Source organism: Impatiens glandulifera, chromosome 2 (genome assembly GCF_907164915.1).
Source record: "Impatiens glandulifera chromosome 2, dImpGla2.1, whole genome shotgun sequence".
In the NCBI taxonomy this organism is placed as follows: Eukaryota; Viridiplantae; Streptophyta; class Magnoliopsida; order Ericales; family Balsaminaceae; genus Impatiens; species Impatiens glandulifera.
The window spans coordinates 65,914,841-65,935,342 of record NC_061863.1 but is presented as its reverse complement, the minus strand read 5'-3'; the positions used below and the strand labels follow the sequence as shown (position 1 = coordinate 65,935,342).

Sequence of the window (20,502 nt, the reverse complement as noted above, 5' to 3'; positions counted from 1 at the left end):
TTATTATTATTTAAATAAATATTTTATACATTGATCATTTAAAAAAAATTATAAAATAATTTACAATATTAATTACATTAATTAATTAATTTAAATAAATAATATATTTTTTAATTTATAAATAAAAATTATTTACTTTAGTGTAAAATCATATAAAATAAAATTTTCCATTAAATCATTAAAATTACCAACATAGCTTATTTCTTTTGTTATTTAAATCATTTAAAAAATATTCTTAGTAAGAAAAAATTGACTTTCTAACCAAACAAAAATACTTGTGTAATTATTCTAGAATAATCTTATATCAATCAAGTGTGATTAATTTTAAGTTTACAAACTAAAATCACTAAAAGCTCTAACATGCCTGAAAAGAAAATGAAACCGCATTTTCCTACACATGCATACATACAAATCACAGTTAGATTATGGCGCACTCATATACCCCGGTTCGGGTTGTTCCCAGCTAGAATAAGGGATATCTCCAATCCCCGACTGAATGCCTGGTTGAACATAAGCCGTGTTTGGAATGTTGAAAAGAATGGGAACCACGAAAAGAGTGCAATTGGAATGAAGATGATAATTCCCATGGCAGCATCATATAACCTCCCAAGGGAACGTATTGAATCCCACATCCCTATTTTCTTTATCAAAGGCTGCCAGGCCACAGCAACCTGGCAAAACAAAATTACCCTTTTAAAAAAAAAAAAAAAGAACCATGATTTGTCAGTAAGAAAAAGAAGTAAAAGATGAAAAGAAGAACTTACAGAAAGGATACCCCACCCAGTTGGTATAAAGGCTAAGATGCAAGCAAGAACATCTGATATCGATAGGTCTGTGAATGCAACAGCGGCAGCTAAACCAGACAGTGAGAGTAAGAAGAAAACGCCTTGGATGAAGCGCAACAACAGTTGAAAATTAACTGTTATCTTTTGGCTGAAAGTGAACACCTATAAAACCGTGAGTGGATCATTATGCATGAAAACAAAATTCAGTTCGGTTTCAAGTTGTCAGATTTGTCGCACACACCTTGAAGAGACAGATAATTACTACAAGGCCAATCCATGAGAAACCATATACCTGCGCACATACACCACAAAACAAATGTCAATCGAATAACAAAATTAACTAAAAAATTGGACTAGGAGAGGGACCAATTGTTTATAGGTCTACTTATTAAATTTATTATTATTATTTAGAACCTGAACCATCATAAAAATAATATTGTTATCACATTATACCACATTTTATAATACTGATAATGCGGAAAAATCTACATTTGTGCCAAAAAATGACTGAGTAAAAAATAATTTAGATCATTATACATAAAATATTTTAAAACCAAATAAATCGCATGATAATCTGGATCATAATCCAAAAAATTATCTTTATAACAAATGAAAAACAGATGAATAGAAATTAGGAGATATGCCTGTCTACTACTACCTATTTAGTTAGACTATAAAGCTCCATGTAGTTTATAAATAGAGTAGGGATTTACACCATGCTAAAATAATGTCCATACCGTTAGTGATGTGTTTGATCCTTGGATATCGAGTTTGTACACAATGCCATACTGGAAGATGAAAAATCTAAGACTAAGAATTGTTTCCATCACCCTTCCGGAATAAGTACGAATGTGTGCCTGTACAGACAAGATGATCTTAGTACCACTCTATCAAGATCGAAGAAGAGTTAAGAAGTAAGAAGTAATATGCATTTCTCTTCAAACAAAAATTCAAGTGCAACTGTATCTTAAAAAAAATGCTTGCTTGTAGCAATTGAATGGAATCATCCTTGCAGTTTAATTTGTGTATCATATTTGCTGTTTGTATTGCAAAATATCAAAGATTCAATTTAGTAGAATAGGGTACAATCTTAGGTTGTTTTGGTATGCAATTTTTTCATCTAGATTATGATCTGGAAAAAAAACTACATTTGCTATATTTGTCAAAAATCACAATGATCTTTAAAATAATCTGGATCATGATTCATGCAACAGTGTATAAATCAAATCAAGCCAAAATTGTACTATAATCTGGATCATGATCTAAAACTTCATCTTTATACCAAATGAAACAAAAAATCACTTTATATATAATCTGAATCATGATCTAAAAAATAATTTGAAACATGAGCCAAAAAGAATCTTATACAAAACAATTTTATTTTATCGATTTTCCAATGAGATTGTGACAAAATAACAGTTTTCAAATAGGCTCGATATCGTTAACATGATGTAGTGAAGCCTGACTACTGAAAGACTGATTCGAAGTCCAGTTCAGACGATAATGATAATTATTTTGTGGATTTGATTTCACTTGACGGGGAGCGCGCACGGTCCAAGAAAAGGAGACGACAAATTGTTTTAAATAATCATCTTGACAACAATTTTTTTATATAATAAATATGGATTACGAGCACTAAGGGACAAAGTCTCGATAGTTAGCTCTCGGCCTAGCAAAATCATTAAACCCTGCAGAAATGGAAAGAAGAGATGAACAAAATAAAAGGCAGTGCTGGAGATTGGAAGGAATACCAATTCTTCGTCCCACCAAGTTTCCCAGCTTTCTGCTCCCTTTACTCCAATTCCACCACGGTAGAGAAGCCAGTTTGTCCAGTCTCTGAAGTCTTCCACTATCCTAAAATAGACACCAGAGGAAGATTTATGGATCTATATCAATAACGTAAGAGAACATTGACAATGTAAGACACTAAAGCAAGAAGGAAACTAAGAAGCACCGGTATAGGCAGGCAATGTAACCAAACCATTCAAAACTTAAAAAACTAACATTATATTTTTTGGAAACCAATAGTAGAAAGCATAACAATATTACTTGTGTTTTAGTATATAATAAACCAAATGAAATAAGAACTCATGAAATTTAATTTTCATTGTTGACTATAATTAATATTACTTGTGTTTTTTCTTAAATTTTTTTTCTGGGACTTCCTTTCTTTTGATGTTTCATATTTCAATATTTCTGATGTTCTTTGATTAACTTATGAAAATGATGTGATGATGTGTCCTATAATGGTATGGTTTTCCCACGGTAGATGCGACTTTTGTATTTACCGTGGATCAACTAAAAAGAATCTCACTTTTAAAAAAAACAAATGAGCATCACTTTGTACTTTGTAGAAAATTGACTTATATTTATTTAATTTTACTCACAAATAAAATGTTAACTAGTTTTTATTTTTGCATAAAAAATCAGTTAAGTCATATTTCTAATTTGTTCCAAATATAAACTATCCCAAACAAAAAATAAAATAAATTGACACATCACATGGATTATTGGATATATCCATAAGATATCAAATACAGACATATCACCTATTTTTTAAGAGTCAGTTCTACTTCAAAAGGAAGTAATGATAAAAGTACTTACTTCTGCCATTCAAAACCGGACGGGTTGAATAGATGCGGAGCAAATAGCCAAGATAAAGCCATGAACCAACTGCTGAGTGAGATAAGAATATAGGCAACAGCTCCACCTTCATTGTATCCGTAAACAAGGTAAACCACCAACAACAGGGCGATTTCTAATCTGAAGCAGATAATCAAAACCATAAACAAACGTAAGCACTACTACAGAAGCATATTCGCATATGCAGATAAGCATAATCACGGGAAGGAAAAAGACCCCTTGACAAAATGACTGCGCGAGTATAGCCTGTAAATCTCAGAAAATTTGATATGGCGCACAACAAATCCCCTTCCAGTTGCTTGGTACTGTTAATTTAGTATATCAGATGAACATTACAATGAATATACTGTAGCTGTGTAAGTGTATGAAAATATTTAATACCCTTGCGCCCCCATGAAGAATAGTTCTTCCAAAATAATGTGTTCTTGTGCCCAAAGAAAATGTGAAGAAGACTGTAGATAGCTGGAACTGCATAGTCACAAAACTAACAACAGCCTGCAAACACATATAGGGAAGAAGCACAATTGCAAATTTCCTTAGGATCTTGACTAGCTACTAAAACTAGTTCATTCTAATTTGTTGTTTAAATCTTCGAGTATATGGCAATACCGTTAGAAATCCTTCTTCCAAGATGAAACCCAGGATCATTGGTATAGCAGAGATGAAACCAATTTGAAAGAGGAATTGTGCATTTAGTGCAGCACTAAGAGCAGTATTGTCTGTGATCCTAGCTCTTTGAGACATTGTTTCGCCAATACCCGATAGTGCCTGGAAGAAGATGGATGAAGAGTTTAACTAGAAGGAACTAGAAAGTGAAAAGGGGATGATATTCAGTATGTTCTTGAAGACATTTCACAAGATGCATCCACGTTTGCAATGAAAAGAACACTAATTGACTCTAAAAAGAGGGACTAGAGATGACGACTTTAATTTACAATAAGCAAGAAACTTATCCCCTCTTCTAGCCTAGCAGCAAAAAGAGGTGGAACGCTGGGTTCGAGCCCGTTAGGCGACACATTTGGCACTCCGAAGGAGTTGTAGAGCCCAGCATTCTCCGAAAAAAAGAAGAAGCAAGAAACTTACCAAATATGTTCGTCCATAAAGGAAAATGTAGACTGTCAGCACTGTTAACTGCAAAAATAGAGCAAGACATGTCAGACACCTAGGAGATGTCCATCTCTTGACAATCTACAACATAGAATGTTACAAGCAAGCATGTCTTGTGACAATGTTAAATTCGATAAATATTTGGAGTGACCATAATGAACATCATTTAGACCTAGAGTGAAAATAATAATAATTTTGGTATTACAGTGCAACCAAAAAGGGAAAAGAAAAGCTTACCATTGTGCAAAAGTAATAGCCTACAGTGGTAAAGTAGAACGACATCATTCTAAAGAAATCAAATAGTTGGCCAAGTCTGTAGACATCCCTACTAAGGATTTGTTCACCATTACCACCAGCAACTTTCCCTTCAAATAAGGCAATCTGATTGAGCCCTACATCTCTTCCCTTTCCAACCTGAACAAATCTCAATTGTCATATACTATAACTCATTTTCTATTTCTTAAGCTTATTAAGGAATAATCTTACTTGAATATATTCGTGATGAGTCACATTTCCTTGTCGCAAAGTTGAATTAAACCCTGAATTATTAATTCAGCGCATCATAAAATAGGCAAATTAGGCTCATCTCTTTGTTTTTGTTTTATGCCCTAATTTATTTTCTAGATTTATTAGAATCAGTTAGGTGAGAGATTTAAGGGATTTTGATTTATCCAAATTAAGAAAAATCAGCTCTAATATTTGTATAAATAGGTGTAACCTATTATGAGAATAATATAGAAAAATTCCCTTCCTTTACATTTGAAAGTCTCACATGGTATCAGAGCAGAGCCGGTTCTTTGAATATGTTACCTAATTATTCTAATATATATCTAGAAAATAAATAAAATCAAAGATATAATTAATCCAAGATTGCTATTTTCAATAAAAAGAAATGGTTTCTGACTGTAATCCTTCAATTTCACATAGCAGACGTAAAATTGAGAATTATCAAAGGTAAACCTGAAAAAATATCTTCACTGATGTTGATTACACGAGAGGCCTTGCTGATGCCACCACGTGTTATATGGAAAACTCTATCAAACACATCTGGGTGACCATAATGCATCCGGACCCTAAATAATAAATTCATAAATTAAGGTCCAGAAGGAAATGAGTGAAATCACTTGCACAAGAAACATGAGCATACTTTAAAGGGTTTGCTAAAACACGCTGCCCAAGGGTCACAAAACAGGTTTCTTGATTCGACATGAAAGAGGCTAAAGATGAGACACTGCACAATTCACATAAGAGGAAAAAACACAAGGGAATATGAATGACATAACCATGAGTCGCAAAAGTAGAAATAGATGCAGGCAATCCTACTGAAATTACCTTCCTGTGAAGACATGTTCCCTGACTCCTAGTATGGTTGGAGGACGGATACCATGATCACGAAAAAATTCTTCAAGGAGATTTCTCATCTTCAGAGCCTCCTCAAAGTAGTTATCCTATAATAAATAAGAAGATAAGAGGCAATAAGCAAATGGATGGTGACCAGGGATCTTGCAAGTACATAACAAGTGCTTGCTGACATAGCATATATTTATCCTGGTATGAGTGATATATGTTGGACAATAGATGCCCTCTTATGGCGGCTCTACCCTTCTCAATAAATTCCTACTAATCAGGAAGCTCAAGATATTCCTAATCTTGCTTTAAGTATGAGAACTAAACTTTTGTTGATGATATAACTGAAGCGTTTTTTTTTTTAAAATGTCAACTTTCATAGAACAAAAGAGCGCAAGAAGCATTCAATGGTTACAAATGGGGTGGGAAAAAAGAAATCAGAAAACAAAACAAAGCGAAAGACATAACTGAAGTGATGTAAACTGAAGTGATATAACTTCTGTGTGCTTATTTTTACAGTAAAAGATATAATTGAAGTGATGTAAATTCTTTTACAGTAAAAGAGCCGAAATTGTTTTGGGGGTGTTTTTGTGTGCTTATTTTGGTGTATTTGTTTGGAAAAAAAATGATCGCATCTCCAATGATTCATCTAGGTTTTTTTAAAGAGGTGAAACACTCAAAGTATGTAAGAGGGTCAAATGCATGATCGGTCAACATTCTCATCGCAGAGGATGGAACTTAGAGACTTATCTTTTAATGCCTTGTGTTCTATTTTCAGTTTTTCGACCCTGCTTTATGATCAATTGACAAGTTCCGTGTTTTCTCTCTTTTTTTTGACTCGTTCGTGTTGTATTATCTGCATCTTGCAACGTTTTATACAAGCTTACTACCAAAAGATTCACTGCAAAAGATATTTGTTTCAGTGGACCACCATCTATACCCCTCTTCTGTAGTTTTACAACCGGAATAAGGAACCTTGGAAGTAGGCGACGCTTTTCTATCTTGAAATCGGTTAAATGTAAAGTGCATACAGCAATACTTATGATCACTATTGGGTTAACTTAGAAGCCTAAAGTTACCCACACCAGCCTAGGTCTACACTCTAGGTTATATATTAAGAGCAACTTTAACCCCAAAAGTTATGATGTGCTAAGAGCTCAGCCAACATTACTGTCCTTCCTCTAAAGCTACTGAGCCACGAGTAATCTCTTTCATTAGAAAATGGGAAGCTGACAAGGCTTATTCTATGATGGCTTCGAGGAAGGGCTTCCGACATTCCACAACAATCAAACTACATTACCCACTAAAACATCCTTAATTTCTAGAACTTCCTACTCTCGTTGGTCAATAAATTACACAAGACTGCTTCTCTACATATTGATACAACATTTTCTCAAGAGAAACGATGGAAGTTATGCTCCAAATGCTAGGAGTTCAATATGAGAGCTTGCATAGATTTTCATCCAACACAAAATAGTTAAGACTGAAGTAAACACGATACAAAGAAATAACTATGAGTATGTTACGTAGGAACAAGCTTATCTAGGGATCCGTGTTAGTGGATCTATGAGCCTGACCTTTTATTTATTACTAGATATATATGTTTAGTTACTATTTGTGTATTATCTTGAATAGTATCAGATAAGTATTGCTTTAAGTAGATAAGTCTAGTTAGTATTTCAGTTAGGGTAGAATAGGAATTATCTTATAAAAAGGGAGCCTATCTTACAATAACAATATGAAATAAGAATGACATTTCTTGTATTCTTTCTTCCAATTCTCTTTGGTTTCTCATCTTCCATTCTTGGACTAATCAAACCACAGAGGTTTGCTACAGAGTGGTAGAAAGCTTTCTTAAAACTGACTACACAACAATTACCTGATTCATGTCGATTGTCTGGACTGCACTTCCACGAGTAAATATAACCGCATGGTTTTGATTTTCTGGTTTCCCCTCACCAAGTTTAGGATTTCCTGGCAACTTAATAGAATAAACCTCCTGCAGAATAAAGCAAAGTTCAAACCAAAACCACCAAGATTAGCTATCAGAAGTGGAAAAGAGGAGTCCAACTCATCGTTGCTCACATATACAATGTTGCCTACCAATTCAACAATCCAAGAGGTATGTTCATCATCCTTGTTTAATGTTAAGGTTCCTGGCATGTTAAGTGATCTTTTTGGACGGTTATTTAAAAATAATTTTGTCTTAACAAAATAAATGTTCTATTTTTTTTTTTTTTGAATTAAGGATAAGAGTTTAAGCGGGGGATGGCTGTGGAGTGTCATGCTAGTTCTCCTTTAATTCCAATTTTTTTTTTGTCAGGTTTAGATGTGATTAACTCTTTACGTGAGGACTGCACTCTACCACTGAGCTTAAATGTGATTAACTAAGATTTGTTAAACTTATAAACCTAACAAAGTCTTCAACATGTGACCTGAGCGTTATTCATAAACAACCCAACCATCAGGTTAGATTGAATTGGTAAATAGTATTACTTTAAAAGAATTTGAATGTATATTAAACGATTATAGAAAGACCACATATTATAGTTGGAATGATATTGAACCCAACTCCATCGCCCAACCATCCAACTAGAAAGTCTGAGCTATATATATATATATATATATAAAGACAAATAAGAAAAAAACAATGAATCACAAATATCAGATACCTTATCTTTCCCATTGATGTCACCCTTTACAAGCTTTGAATAGTACTCCCTAGTTACACTTCCCTCCTTTAAACTCTCCACCTCATCAATAAATGCTACACGGAGAGCTTCATTCCTGAAATATAAGTCAAGGTATGTCACCAGAAGAATGTACGAACTGTATTTTCCAAAAAACTATTGCTTTCGTTATTATTGACTGTAAGAGTTACTAATTACATGAAACTACCAGCTGAATTTTTTCTAGAGGTCAAGGGAATAGGTACTGACTGCTGAAGCAACAAGCTTGAAGTTCATTCTTTGTTAAAGGCACTATAAATCCTAAGCATGCCTCTAGCCTATATCTCTTAGCACCTTTAATTGCCTGGTGAAAATATGTTGACGGAAATCTTTTCGTTTATTGAAGTTTTTCTTTTCAATAACAAAAAAAATGTGCAACCACTTTCTCTGAAAAAATTAACTTTTTGTGTACTGTGGTGATACATAACTAAGAGTATAAAGCCAGATATTGAAGACAATCATATATTTGGGTTGTGGAGCAAATACAATGAGAATACAATATATGGTCAATACAAAAAAAAAAGTTAACTAAATGAGAAACTTCATAGATAAGCATAAATGAGCCTTGCTTGGGAATATAAAGAACCTTAATCATTTGGAATAAATGCCTATTGGAATGGAAAGGTAAAAGTGTTCTTCAAAAGGCATCTCAATGTGACTAGAATGTATGTTCCACACTCTTCCTCAATCTAGGAAGTAAATATGATCCAAACCGAGGAGATAGATTTGTCCCAAACTAGATTCAACTCAAAATGAGTGGCTTAGAGACAATCACAGAATAAAGGTCGATGTTGAGATTCTCGCATAGTGGTGTCGTAGAGTGTTTGTAGAATGACGAAGACTGAATCACAGTGAATCTACAATATCAAACTGGAATTTCAATTATTTTTTAAACTGGAAATCCAAAATATGAAATCAAACAGAGCCCTAACCCCTAAAAACTGGTCTGTCTTTAACAGCCTAGTTGCCACACATATTTTGAAGAGAGAGGTTGATGAACATTAGAAATTGACAATCAATATCCAGCCATTGTGCATTAATTGCATAAGATAACAAGTGTAACCAAACACCGAACCTAAAACAAAAAAATTTCAATTACGTTTTTAAACGCTACAACATTTCTTTCTCGTTTTCTCATGTAGTAAACCGGGTGACAACTCTTAAAAATTCAAAGCTAGCCTAACTAAATTGAGCTATATTTTGGTTCCTCGTCTCACTTAACGAGACGACTTCTAAGGAGTGCCCAATCTTCGATTTTGTTTTCAACATTCGAGAGGAAGGTAAGTTACGGACGCAAAGTTTTTAGGCATTACACTTGTCTTTTTCGTTGTGTGAAAATGAATAAGGATGTTGAAAAGTGAGAGGTCTTTGAACTAAGGTCTCCATTTGACTTCATCTTTCTGGTACTCCATTTAACAAATTGTAACAATCTTGAATAATAGTTGTTGCTCGAAAGAAAGTTCGAGCAATTCCAATTTATTCACTACAAATTTTGGGATGGGGAACAAGGACATCATATATATAGGAAGAGTCGACAAGGAGCTTTGATGAGAACCATTATCCCCCATTTTTTTCTCTTTCAAAGGGAAACTCGAAGTTTCATTTTCAAAGATAAAATATCCTTACTCCTGATTCGGGACAAATATATTTTCACACCAACCAACCAAGGTAGCCTAGTGGTAAAAGTCGACTTAAAAGACCAAAAGGTCATGGGTTCGATTCCATTTCCAACTAGAAGCACTTTGAGATGAAGCGGGGGCATGGTTGTGAGGTGTCATGCTAGTTCTCCTTAATTAAAATATATATATATATATATATATATATATATATATATATATATATATATTCACACCATATTATAACCTAAGAACTATGAAAAATAAGTTTATCAATGTTTCCTCCTTACAATAGTCTATTATAGAGAACAACTTAGAAAATTTTGTGAAAAATTAAAAGAGCTGCTACAAGCTAAACTAATTTTCATGTAAAATAAGAGGTGCAAAAGAAGGATCACACATTTCTTACCTCTGCAATAGCAATGCAATGTCAGCTGCCTCAGGCTTTTGTTCTTCCTTCTGCTTCCCATATATTTGACAAGTAACAACATATGTAAATTTTAGATCTGCTTGGGCTCTAGCCTCCGGGGATAACTCAAAACCTTGAGTGTTAGTGGCATCTTTACTGGACAATGCAGCCTCAACATCTGCAATTTCTTACTTCATTAGAGCCCCGGCATTGGTTTGAAGCGTCAAAGATCTAATGATGTACAAACCTTGTGTAGACAACCTTTCCACATAGGATTGTAACATCAAAGCTTTTCTATAATACATCATACCACGAACTGCATGAAACATTTATAGATTACTCAGTAAAAAAATACACATCTTTTCAGCACAAGGAATCCACAAAGAACATATGCTGTCTCAGAAGTCACAGGAAAATATAGTTCATGCAACTGTTTCAAAACATGAGACATTTTACCTGTTCTTGCTAATGTCTGTCCTCGGTAAGAAGCCCAAATTCGCAGCTCAAGAATATCACTAGGAGTATCAAACAGTTCTGTCTCAAGTGAATTTTCATCACGCCCAATACGAGCAAGAAAATTTCTCCACTCATCTGGAACAAAAACTCGTTAACATAAAATTTTCATCACGCCCAATACGCATGCTAGGTTTTGGAAAAATAAAATGTAAATATTGTATAATCGAAAATGGCTTAGAATTTAGAGTAGAGATCCGTGTTTAAACAGGCACGAGGGACAGTGCCGAGACTCTTTCCCAAGTGTAACCAAGCACCAAACCAATCGGGATCTTTTTTAGTTGCATCTTTTGAACGCTATATCATTTTTTATCGATTTCTCATGGAGAGAACCGAGTGACGACTCTTATGAAGTCAAAGTTAGTCTAATTGAACCCTATTTTGGTTCCTCATCTCATTTGACGAGAGGACCTTCGAGGAATATCTAATCTTCGTCCACTTTATGTGATTTAAGAGGAAGGTAAGTACAAGGCAATATTTTAGGAAGAGAATCCCTTGGTAACAGTATCTTGTGATTCTCTTCATGTTTGGAAGAGAGCCAAATCAATGTGTGGTCATCTTAATCACCTAAGTAGGGTTCAACAAATATTGGGTCAACCCAAACCGAAACTGAGTAGTTTTGATAAGACATTTTGAGTTGGGTTGGGTTCAATTCGGGGTCTAAGAGCCATCTCGACCACAAATAAGCATTTTGAATATTGATACATTGTCTTTATCATTGCTCAATGACAATATTTATATCAATAATCATCCACCTTGATTGTAAAAAAATTATAGAAAAAGTAAGAGAGATAAAATGAGACTTGACCTGGATAGAATGGTGAATAAGATACTCAGACATGTTGAATGATGAACAAGAGACTAGGCTAGTTAGTAGAGATGCCAAAAATAGTAGCAAAAATAATTGCAAATAAATGATTTTATTAAAAAAAAAATTAAATGGGTTAGCCAACCTGTTCTATTTTTTTTTTAAAAGGTCAACTTTCATAGAATAAGAAGAGCGTAAAATGCGTTCAATGGTTACAAATGGGGGAGGGAAAAATAAATCAGAAAACAAAACTAGGAGCTAGATGCCGATAAGGTCAAAAAATTCACATCCTGTACAAAAAAATTATCATATTCTATTGAGAATGGGTTGGGAAAATTTTGTTTGAGTTGGATAATATGGGTTAAGTTTACCATTCGCTCACCCCTACCTAAGAAGGTGGAACATTAATGATGTCTTTTAGTTTTAATTTTGTTTTTGTTTGATTTCAACGTGATCATCAATTTGATGATCTCTTTGAAAGTGTTTTTTCTTTTCTGTCTCACTTGTATCTTAGACAATTTTGTAATTTATATATAAACATTCATTTCTTTAGGTGATAGTTGAAGAACCAAAACTAGCTATACCTGGGTATATCTTTTGTAGGTAAAACAAAATTGATATTCCATCTTCATTTTTCTTTAAGATTTCTTGCAGACTGTATAAAACGGTTTCCGAGTAATAGGGGGTAAATACACTGCGCTACCACAGAAAGACAAACAACTGATTTAGAGCCACAAATTGAATAATATAACAAAGAGAATCATTGAAGAAAGGAGAATTGCCTGAAAGACAACATCTCGCGGACTGGTTTTGCAATTGGCATATCCATAAAAAGAGAGTTCGTAAAGAACTCAAGCCTGCGTCTAGCCTCAAGGTTCCTGGGGATATTTGCAGCAGAGTCTTTGATAGACAAGAGTGAATATAATCTTTTAACTTGTGCCTTCTGCATATAAAATAATTACTGCATTTTTAATCAAAGAGAACCAAATGTGCCCCCAAAAGAAAGTAACTGTTCAAGGAATCTAAATTCAATAATAAAACAGAGGTTATATTCCATAAAATATATTATAGCTTACTAATTCAGCAGTTCTTGGCCATTTCAAAGTTGAAAACAAGCTGCCTTTATTGCTTGCTTTTGCCAATACATTCCATGTTTCATAGTTCTCTCTGGCCATAATGATCATAGAGAAATCTTAATGAAGCATTGTCGAAGACACAAGCTAGAAATTAGAGAACATTTTAACATACCCGAGATTCAAATTTTGAGCGTCATAGCGCACAACATCATAAAACTCTTGAACAGCTTTGATTGCACCAGTATGCAGTTCTTGGGTTTCCGTTTCTTTCTGAAACCAAAGGAAAAGGAAGAATCTGAATCTCACTTTCAATTCCCATTTGTCTTTGACAGTGAATGTGCAAATGAAGAAGTAGAATGATAAAAATGAGGTCCACGCATCCCTGTAATCATCTTGCAACGCAAAGAACATCACTACTTCACTAGCAAACTCTCAGAAATATATAGGCTTTTACAGTATTCATTTAGAGGCACATATTTGATGACTAACTTATATGGTCAAGTTGCTTGATTTTAGAATGTATATAACACAATCGCCAAAAACATTTTGCATTTGGGACACTGAAAATAAGAATAAGTAGGTGACCAGAAAGGTATCTCATTTAACAAAGTGACTTCTCTTTATACACCACCGTGTCTATAAAACATCTAGCCTTAATTAAAATGTCTTCTCTTTATACATCACCATGTCTAGGAATCCAAAATCTTGTTTAGAGTTTTCATATAGAGTTTTATGAGAAAAATATCACCCTTGAACTCGTATGCAAGGATCAAATAGACACCCTGAACTTCCTAAAGTATCAAATGAGCACTAAACTTCACAAAAGTAGATCAAATCATCTCTCAATGAGTCAGCTGTTTAAACGTTGTTAAAATCTGTGACACCTGAACTAATAATTAGAGGACTAAAAATTTAGAGAAAAACTGAGCTAAAAATTTAGAGAAAAACTGGCTAGTATGTCTTGTCTCTGTAGGAAAAACGATAAAACTATCAATCACATTCTTCTCCATTGCGACATTGCCAGAGACATGTGGTTCCTTCTGCAAAACATTCTCAACTTTTCGTGTGAGGCCACTAGGTGAACCTAGCGTCCAGGAACAGCTACAAAGACTTCAAGAGAGAGAATACAATGCCCTTATTCTTATTGGCACTTGGTCATTAGTTGCTCCTACTTACTCGCAAAATGTTCTAGGTTGCAAAGACTAAAAAATGACTACCCTATTTGGGCATACTCTTTATCTGTCATATACGAAAGAAAGGCGAAGTCAGGAAGTCAGTAGAGTAGAGGAGCTAAAAAAGAAGCATGGCATAAGATAGGCGGCGGCTAAATATCCTATAGCGAATTACTTGACTCTCAGGATGGGCTAACGAGAAGATTCCATGTTCAAGGCTTCTCACGTGGGTAAGGAAAATCTTAAGTTTCATTGCCAGTGAGTGTGGGAGCTAACAAGCTAACAATCCAGTTGCCTTCCCTCCTCCAAGAGCTCCCCATAGGGTCCGATAACAACGGTCAAACTTTCTTTCCGGGTTCATACCCTGAATGTGCCGCTTACCATCGCTGACTTCTGGGAAAAATAGATAAGTTGGGGAGCAAACAATAACATCAGTGATGATTGGAAGCATATACCCCTCATAATGTGGTGGACAATTTAGAAAGAAAGAGATAGAAAAACATTCCAAGAGTTAAAAGAATCAAAAGCTTTATGCTCAACGCATTTGCTTCTATTCGGAAAAGGGGATTTTGTACGGGTTGGGAATTTCTTGATCTTATTTGCATTTAGTCTTTTTCTCCTTCTGTTCTTTTGTTTTAGTCTTAGGTTAGGCCAACTTCTTTTCCATTTCAAAAAGAGGGAGATTTTTTTCTTCTTGACAGTGATGAAGACGACCAGAGAGAAGCAGAATAGAGCTTGTTGATATTGAGTTGATGGGTCAGGCCCAATTAAATAAAGTGTCCAAAGCTTAAATTTGTTAAGTTAGTTAGGACAAGTTGTTTATATATATAGATAAGTAATTCACACAAGATGGTTAGAGATTTCATATGTGTGAGTGATATATATAAAGAACGAGGTGTAACTGAAACGTTCAATTGTGATAGTGGAATCGAGTTCGTAACAGAGCTCGACGGACGTAGACCATCTTTTTTGGGTCGAACTCCGATATCAAATCTTGTGTTGTTTTATTGGTTTCTTGCTGTTATATTTCTTATTTCTTTGATTGATTAGGAGGGAAATTCCCTACAGAGCTGAAACCTAGGACCTTCAAAAGTTTATGTTACATACTTCCGGAGAAGATTTCTCCACCTCTAAAGGAAAATTTCCTCCTGCTCTAGTAGAATTTTGTCGCTACAATTAGGGAAATACATTGTCCTACTATTTCTACAGTTAACAACCTTGTTTATTTTATTATACTATTTCTATAGTATTTCGCGAAAGAAAATAACTGGGTTTAACTCTTGACTTGTGGCCCACATCATTCCAGCGAAGTGTCATGACACATTTTTCCAATGGACAGTTACTTAAAATAGAGGATATTCTTCTGATAATTGACTAACTTATGATTAATCTGACATATTTTGTCAACCTTATGGGCTATTTAATCTTTTCATATAAGTTGGAGGAGCAATTTGGTAGTCTATCCTCTTTTTATTAATCTTTTTAGTAATATTAAACAAGGAAAAACAAAGAAAACAAATGCAAAACATATAGCATGCCATGTTGACAACAGAGAGGAGCTTGTGAAATTTATCATTCAAAGAAAATGAACGAGTTAATGGATGAATACAAACCAGTATTCCCATAAGAGCTGTAATTCTTGAAATAATGAGAGGAAGTTTTCCCAATTTGAAGTCCTCGTGTACCATGTTTTTCTTTATGCTTGACTGTATAGAATCATATATTTGATCAACCCTGAGATACTAACTCAATATTAGAATCCAAACTATACTTGCAAACATCTCATATATACTAGGCGGTATATATATTGACCCAAGAACAAAGGATACAAAGGGAGCCACATCTATCCCAAACATGCTTACCACATCCTTCCCACGTCATCTAAGATAGAAGTCAAGATAAATCTAATAACTTGGTAACATTCCTCAACAGCATATTTCATGTAATCATCTCTAGAGATTCTATCCCACAGTTCTTCTTGTGAGTCTTTACTTTCTGCTGCAATATCTTTTGCAATCATTATCTGCATAGCATTAGAGGGAAGAAAGTTTTACAACTAGGTAAAATCTCATACTTCAGAGAAGATGTCTAGAGCTCCAAAATAACAACACAAATCAACTAAAAATAAACTAGAACAAGGAAAAGAGCAAGATGCATAGAATATTTAGTTACACAGCCACTTACTTTGCTAGCAAGAAGGAAAAGGGGCCATTGAACCAAAGGAACAGTTCCACTATTCTTGGGCATTAAGAGCAACTCCATTTCTCTAAAAGAATACAAAAATACATGAAAAAGGAGATGCTAAACTAGTTGATGCTAGTCCAACAAGAATAACCCAGATAATCACAAAATAAACAGATCAAATACTCACAAATTGCTTATGTAGTCCTCTTCACGAAGATTCTTTATTATCTCATTCCAGAAGGGTGAAAATTGAGCAGCATCAGTTTTGCATTTCTCCAAATTCTTCAGTTTAAGTAACAAAAAAACCTCTCAATAAATGCAAAATGAGCTGAAGTAAAAACTAAAAGGTAGTGTTCGATTCATTGTCCAATCTTCATACAGCTTTAGTGAGTTGAATGCCTTCATCATCCACAATGATTAAACATCTTCAATTGTCTAATTTTAAACTAAGCCTAAAGTTGATTCTCTTGGAACTCAACCTTGAACATCATTTGTATATACGAGGATAATCAGATAGCACATCCAACCACAGGTGATACTTCATCATCTTATGTAAGTTTATCAGAGAACTTATATCAAGAAGATTGAAAATACCAGTTTGTACATCCTTACATTATAGTTATCAACTAATGTTACATCTCCTCTTCTAGCCTAGCGACAATAAAAGGTGGATATTAACCCTAAGTTCCTGGGTTCAAGCAAGTTCTGCGCCTGGTTAAATGGTTAAGTGTGTTTGCGGACTACATACTTAATCCGTTGTCTCATTTCAAAATTTTCTCAAAAAAAAAACTAATGTTACTGTAGAAATTCAAACTAGGCTATAGAATTGTTTAGTGAGGCAACATATGCCCATTTTAAAATAAAAGAATAGTCCAGCAGTACTTACAAATACGAAGCACCTATCATCAAAAGAGGCGTAAGAACCCAGAAACAACAAAATGAAGAAAAGCTATACACATTAATGTTGCAAAACACAAAAAGTGCCTCAGACTAAAATAACTGCAAAAAAGTACCCAATGACACTTTCCAACAATTCAATTAGAATGCAACACAAACTATGGTAAGATACTGTTGTACTTATTTTGTAAGACCCTTGGCTTAGTCGTTGATGCGTAAACGACACGTTTTTACTACGTTTTCTGACATTTTTTTAAAAAAAAAAAACAATTGTTGTAGATTTTAGTGTATAGGATTGATTAAGTGAAATATATAAATATTTTGTAGTAGTAACTAAATTGTTTATTTAAAAAAAAACGCATTAGGTACAATACACATACATGCAACTCATTTCAAAGAATATAATAATGTCTTCCTATTCATCTCATATATGAAGCCATAAAATGAGAAAACATTTTGAAATAATTGAATTGTCAATAATATTGGAGACAGTCTCATTGTGTGAAATTTCCATACAAGTAGGAAGAAAAGAAAAAAGTTCAAATTCATGTTAATTTATATATTACAAGCCTGCTGAAAACATAAATGTGATAACTTACTTGACCATTGGGTTCCATGTGAGTCCTGCAAGTAAGGGGGGATTAAAAAAAGTATTACTAAGGATACTTATATTGAATCAACAAGGAATAACCAAAAGCTAACTTCATTAATGGAAAAAATGAATCTAAAAGAAGAAAGAGGATATACCGGTTAAGAGGAACATGAAGAGTATCCATAAAAGCTTGAGGAAATTTCTCGAATAGTTTATGGACAAGCTCCAAAGATCTAATCTGAAGGTCATAAATGAAAATGGCTCAGTTAAAGGTTATAGATGCACAACAAATATGCCTATTCTTCCAAAAGACATGATAAATTTACCTCTCCAAGGCGATCTCTTGCCCCAAGCAAGAAACCCCAGACAGCAGATATGACAGTGTAAAATAAATAAGTATCCACAAGATAAATCTGCATACTCCAAACCAAGATTATGAAAATTAACAAGCAATCAAGCAAGAGTAAATCCAACAAGTCTTTGTAAAACTAGGTGTGTATAAGAGGACATGTACACTTTGTATACATCATTTACATATCAATGAATAATTTAAATCTTCTCCTCGGCTCTTCTATGGTAGAATCACACAGATATTATATATGCGATTCATGGTACTGGGTAGAACAATCATAAGTCATGCCTACTTACAGCGACAACTGGCCCCCACAATGAAACAACCGTCAAAGCATTATAGTTATCTGCGACAAATTTCAACAATTTAGACTTTATAAACTCAAGAACCTATATGTAAATCAAAGGGAACTTATATTTGCACTTAGACAATTGAAAATTCACAATAACTTCAGATGACTTGAGTCATGGAACATCAACTCTTCAAAATAATGGAGTCCCAAGCTAACTATCTTCAAAAGAATGGAGTCCCAAGCTAATTATTTGGAAGGTCTATCATTCTATAGAGTGGAGCCAATTTTATATCTAAGCTGCATCCTATGCAAACCCTTTATTTTACAATTACTTATAATTAAAGTAACATTATAAAGAGTAATGATAGAGAGCGGGAATTTGGTGTCATGAATGATGTGACAATACATTATTGGATTTAAATCTAATAGGAGAGAGAAATTTCATTTTTCAAGTCCAATCACATGTTGCCATATCATTCCCGACACCATTCATGACACCAAATTCCCGCTCTCTATCATTACTCTATTATAAATTACTATATCTGGAAATACCATGATAGCTTATTATACAATGAGAAGTGCCTGGCATCAATAACTGAAAAGAGGATAGGGAGGCAGGGAGGGAAGAATATGTAGGCATGAAAAACATGGTAAACATCAGACTTACCCCAGCTAAACCACACAGTAACAGTGATATAATGCATATTAAATGTCAACTCCTAGTCTCTTATAATTGGATAGCAACTAAATCCTTAAGGAAAATGAACTGCTCATTTTTTTCTATAATTGATATATGGTTCCTTGTAAAATTATAAGAAACACAAAATAAACAGATTCAGCACAGAAAAGTCTTGCACAACATAGATATTTGAAGTAATACATTGTAGAAGTTCCATACCAGATAGATTGACTATAACATTAATTACAATATTACCTTACAAGTAATTACGACTATATCCTTATACCCTAGTCCATAACAAACATTTCTCTGTAGGTGATCTATCAGGGCAATATGATTCATAGAATACCGAAATTCTGGAGCTTTCACATACTTTTGGATACGAAATCATGCCAAGAGTAGATCACGTTATCCATCTTAAGAATAAATCTTGTAGGAACCACCAAAGGTTGAATCTGCATAGACCAATAATAGCATTGTAATTCACTATCAATTTTAAATGGAATTACTTTCTCAATAAATAATTAAGGGCCAAAAGACAAAAGGAAGAACTATTATGTTCTTTTTTCTTTTTCATGGAAAGATAATAATAACATAATCTATATCTATACTATAGTTATGCGGGGAGGAGATTCTGGAAGAAAACTCAGGTCAATACAAATTACTCTCTTCATTTTTATCTTGTTTTTGATGTATCTTAATGCTTGAAACTTCTATGGTTGGAAGCTTTCCTTCATCCCTAATATTCTATTTGGATGTGGATTGTTTGTACTGAAGTCGCATTCCTTCCCAAGTCGCATTTTGCGATATTTCATATATATACAAGCCTTAACTTTAAAAGAATAAAAAAAGTTCTCTCATTTTGAAGACCTTACTTTTAGAAGCTAACTTAAAGCAGGGTATCATTCAATGAATGAAATAAAGTTAACAAGAGCCAAAATTGAAATGTCAAGTCTAAGATGGAGTCTTTACAAAATTGAATGCTCAATTGATTTTGAATGAAATGGTGGGAATAAATGTGTGAACAAGATATGAGACTTAATGTTGTGAAAGTTAATTGTAATGATAATTTGGAGTATGATGAATGGTATTCTGGGAAATTATGTGAGTTTTGGGATGGATTGACTTGTCAACCGGACAATTTCCAGGAAAGTGATCTACGACTCTTTCAATCTCATCGGCTCTCCAAACTACGAGGTTAGTCATATTTACTCTTCCCTCAACAACAGCCCATCTTCTTTCACTTGTAATGACTTATGGAAAATCAAATTATCTTCGAGAATCACATTCTTCGCATGAGA

The 20,502-nt window shown here is 34.0% G+C and overlaps 1 protein-coding gene across 1 annotated transcript in view; it reads right to left on the bottom strand.

Annotated features, from left to right (window-relative positions):
• Positions 1–262: 262 nt before the first annotated feature.
• Positions 263–20,502, bottom strand: part of LOC124924069 (callose synthase 9-like) — a 38,411-nt gene continuing 18,171 nt past the window's right edge. The window contains exons 20-52 of the mRNA XM_047464118.1: positions 19,575–19,656; positions 18,527–18,576; positions 18,205–18,291; positions 18,034–18,116; positions 17,886–17,910; positions 16,577–16,671; positions 16,390–16,471; positions 16,068–16,228; positions 15,819–15,939; positions 13,206–13,303; positions 13,034–13,124; positions 12,740–12,900; positions 12,542–12,651; positions 11,093–11,227; positions 10,884–10,952; positions 10,637–10,814; positions 8,555–8,669; positions 7,762–7,881; positions 5,868–5,983; positions 5,683–5,766; positions 5,496–5,608; positions 5,022–5,074; positions 4,773–4,949; positions 4,512–4,559; positions 4,038–4,196; positions 3,810–3,923; positions 3,645–3,733; positions 3,390–3,548; positions 2,537–2,639; positions 1,523–1,642; positions 1,027–1,077; positions 765–947; positions 263–671 (exon numbers count right to left, since the gene is read on the bottom strand). Coding sequence (XP_047320074.1) covers positions 435–671; positions 765–947; positions 1,027–1,077; positions 1,523–1,642; positions 2,537–2,639; positions 3,390–3,548; positions 3,645–3,733; positions 3,810–3,923; positions 4,038–4,196; positions 4,512–4,559; positions 4,773–4,949; positions 5,022–5,074; positions 5,496–5,608; positions 5,683–5,766; positions 5,868–5,983; positions 7,762–7,881; positions 8,555–8,669; positions 10,637–10,814; positions 10,884–10,952; positions 11,093–11,227; positions 12,542–12,651; positions 12,740–12,900; positions 13,034–13,124; positions 13,206–13,303; positions 15,819–15,939; positions 16,068–16,228; positions 16,390–16,471; positions 16,577–16,671; positions 17,886–17,910; positions 18,034–18,116; positions 18,205–18,291; positions 18,527–18,576; positions 19,575–19,656 — 3,669 coding nt within the window. The 3' untranslated portion in view covers positions 263–434. The remainder of the gene's footprint in view (positions 672–764; positions 948–1,026; positions 1,078–1,522; positions 1,643–2,536; positions 2,640–3,389; positions 3,549–3,644; positions 3,734–3,809; positions 3,924–4,037; positions 4,197–4,511; positions 4,560–4,772; positions 4,950–5,021; positions 5,075–5,495; positions 5,609–5,682; positions 5,767–5,867; positions 5,984–7,761; positions 7,882–8,554; positions 8,670–10,636; positions 10,815–10,883; positions 10,953–11,092; positions 11,228–12,541; positions 12,652–12,739; positions 12,901–13,033; positions 13,125–13,205; positions 13,304–15,818; positions 15,940–16,067; positions 16,229–16,389; positions 16,472–16,576; positions 16,672–17,885; positions 17,911–18,033; positions 18,117–18,204; positions 18,292–18,526; positions 18,577–19,574; positions 19,657–20,502) is intronic.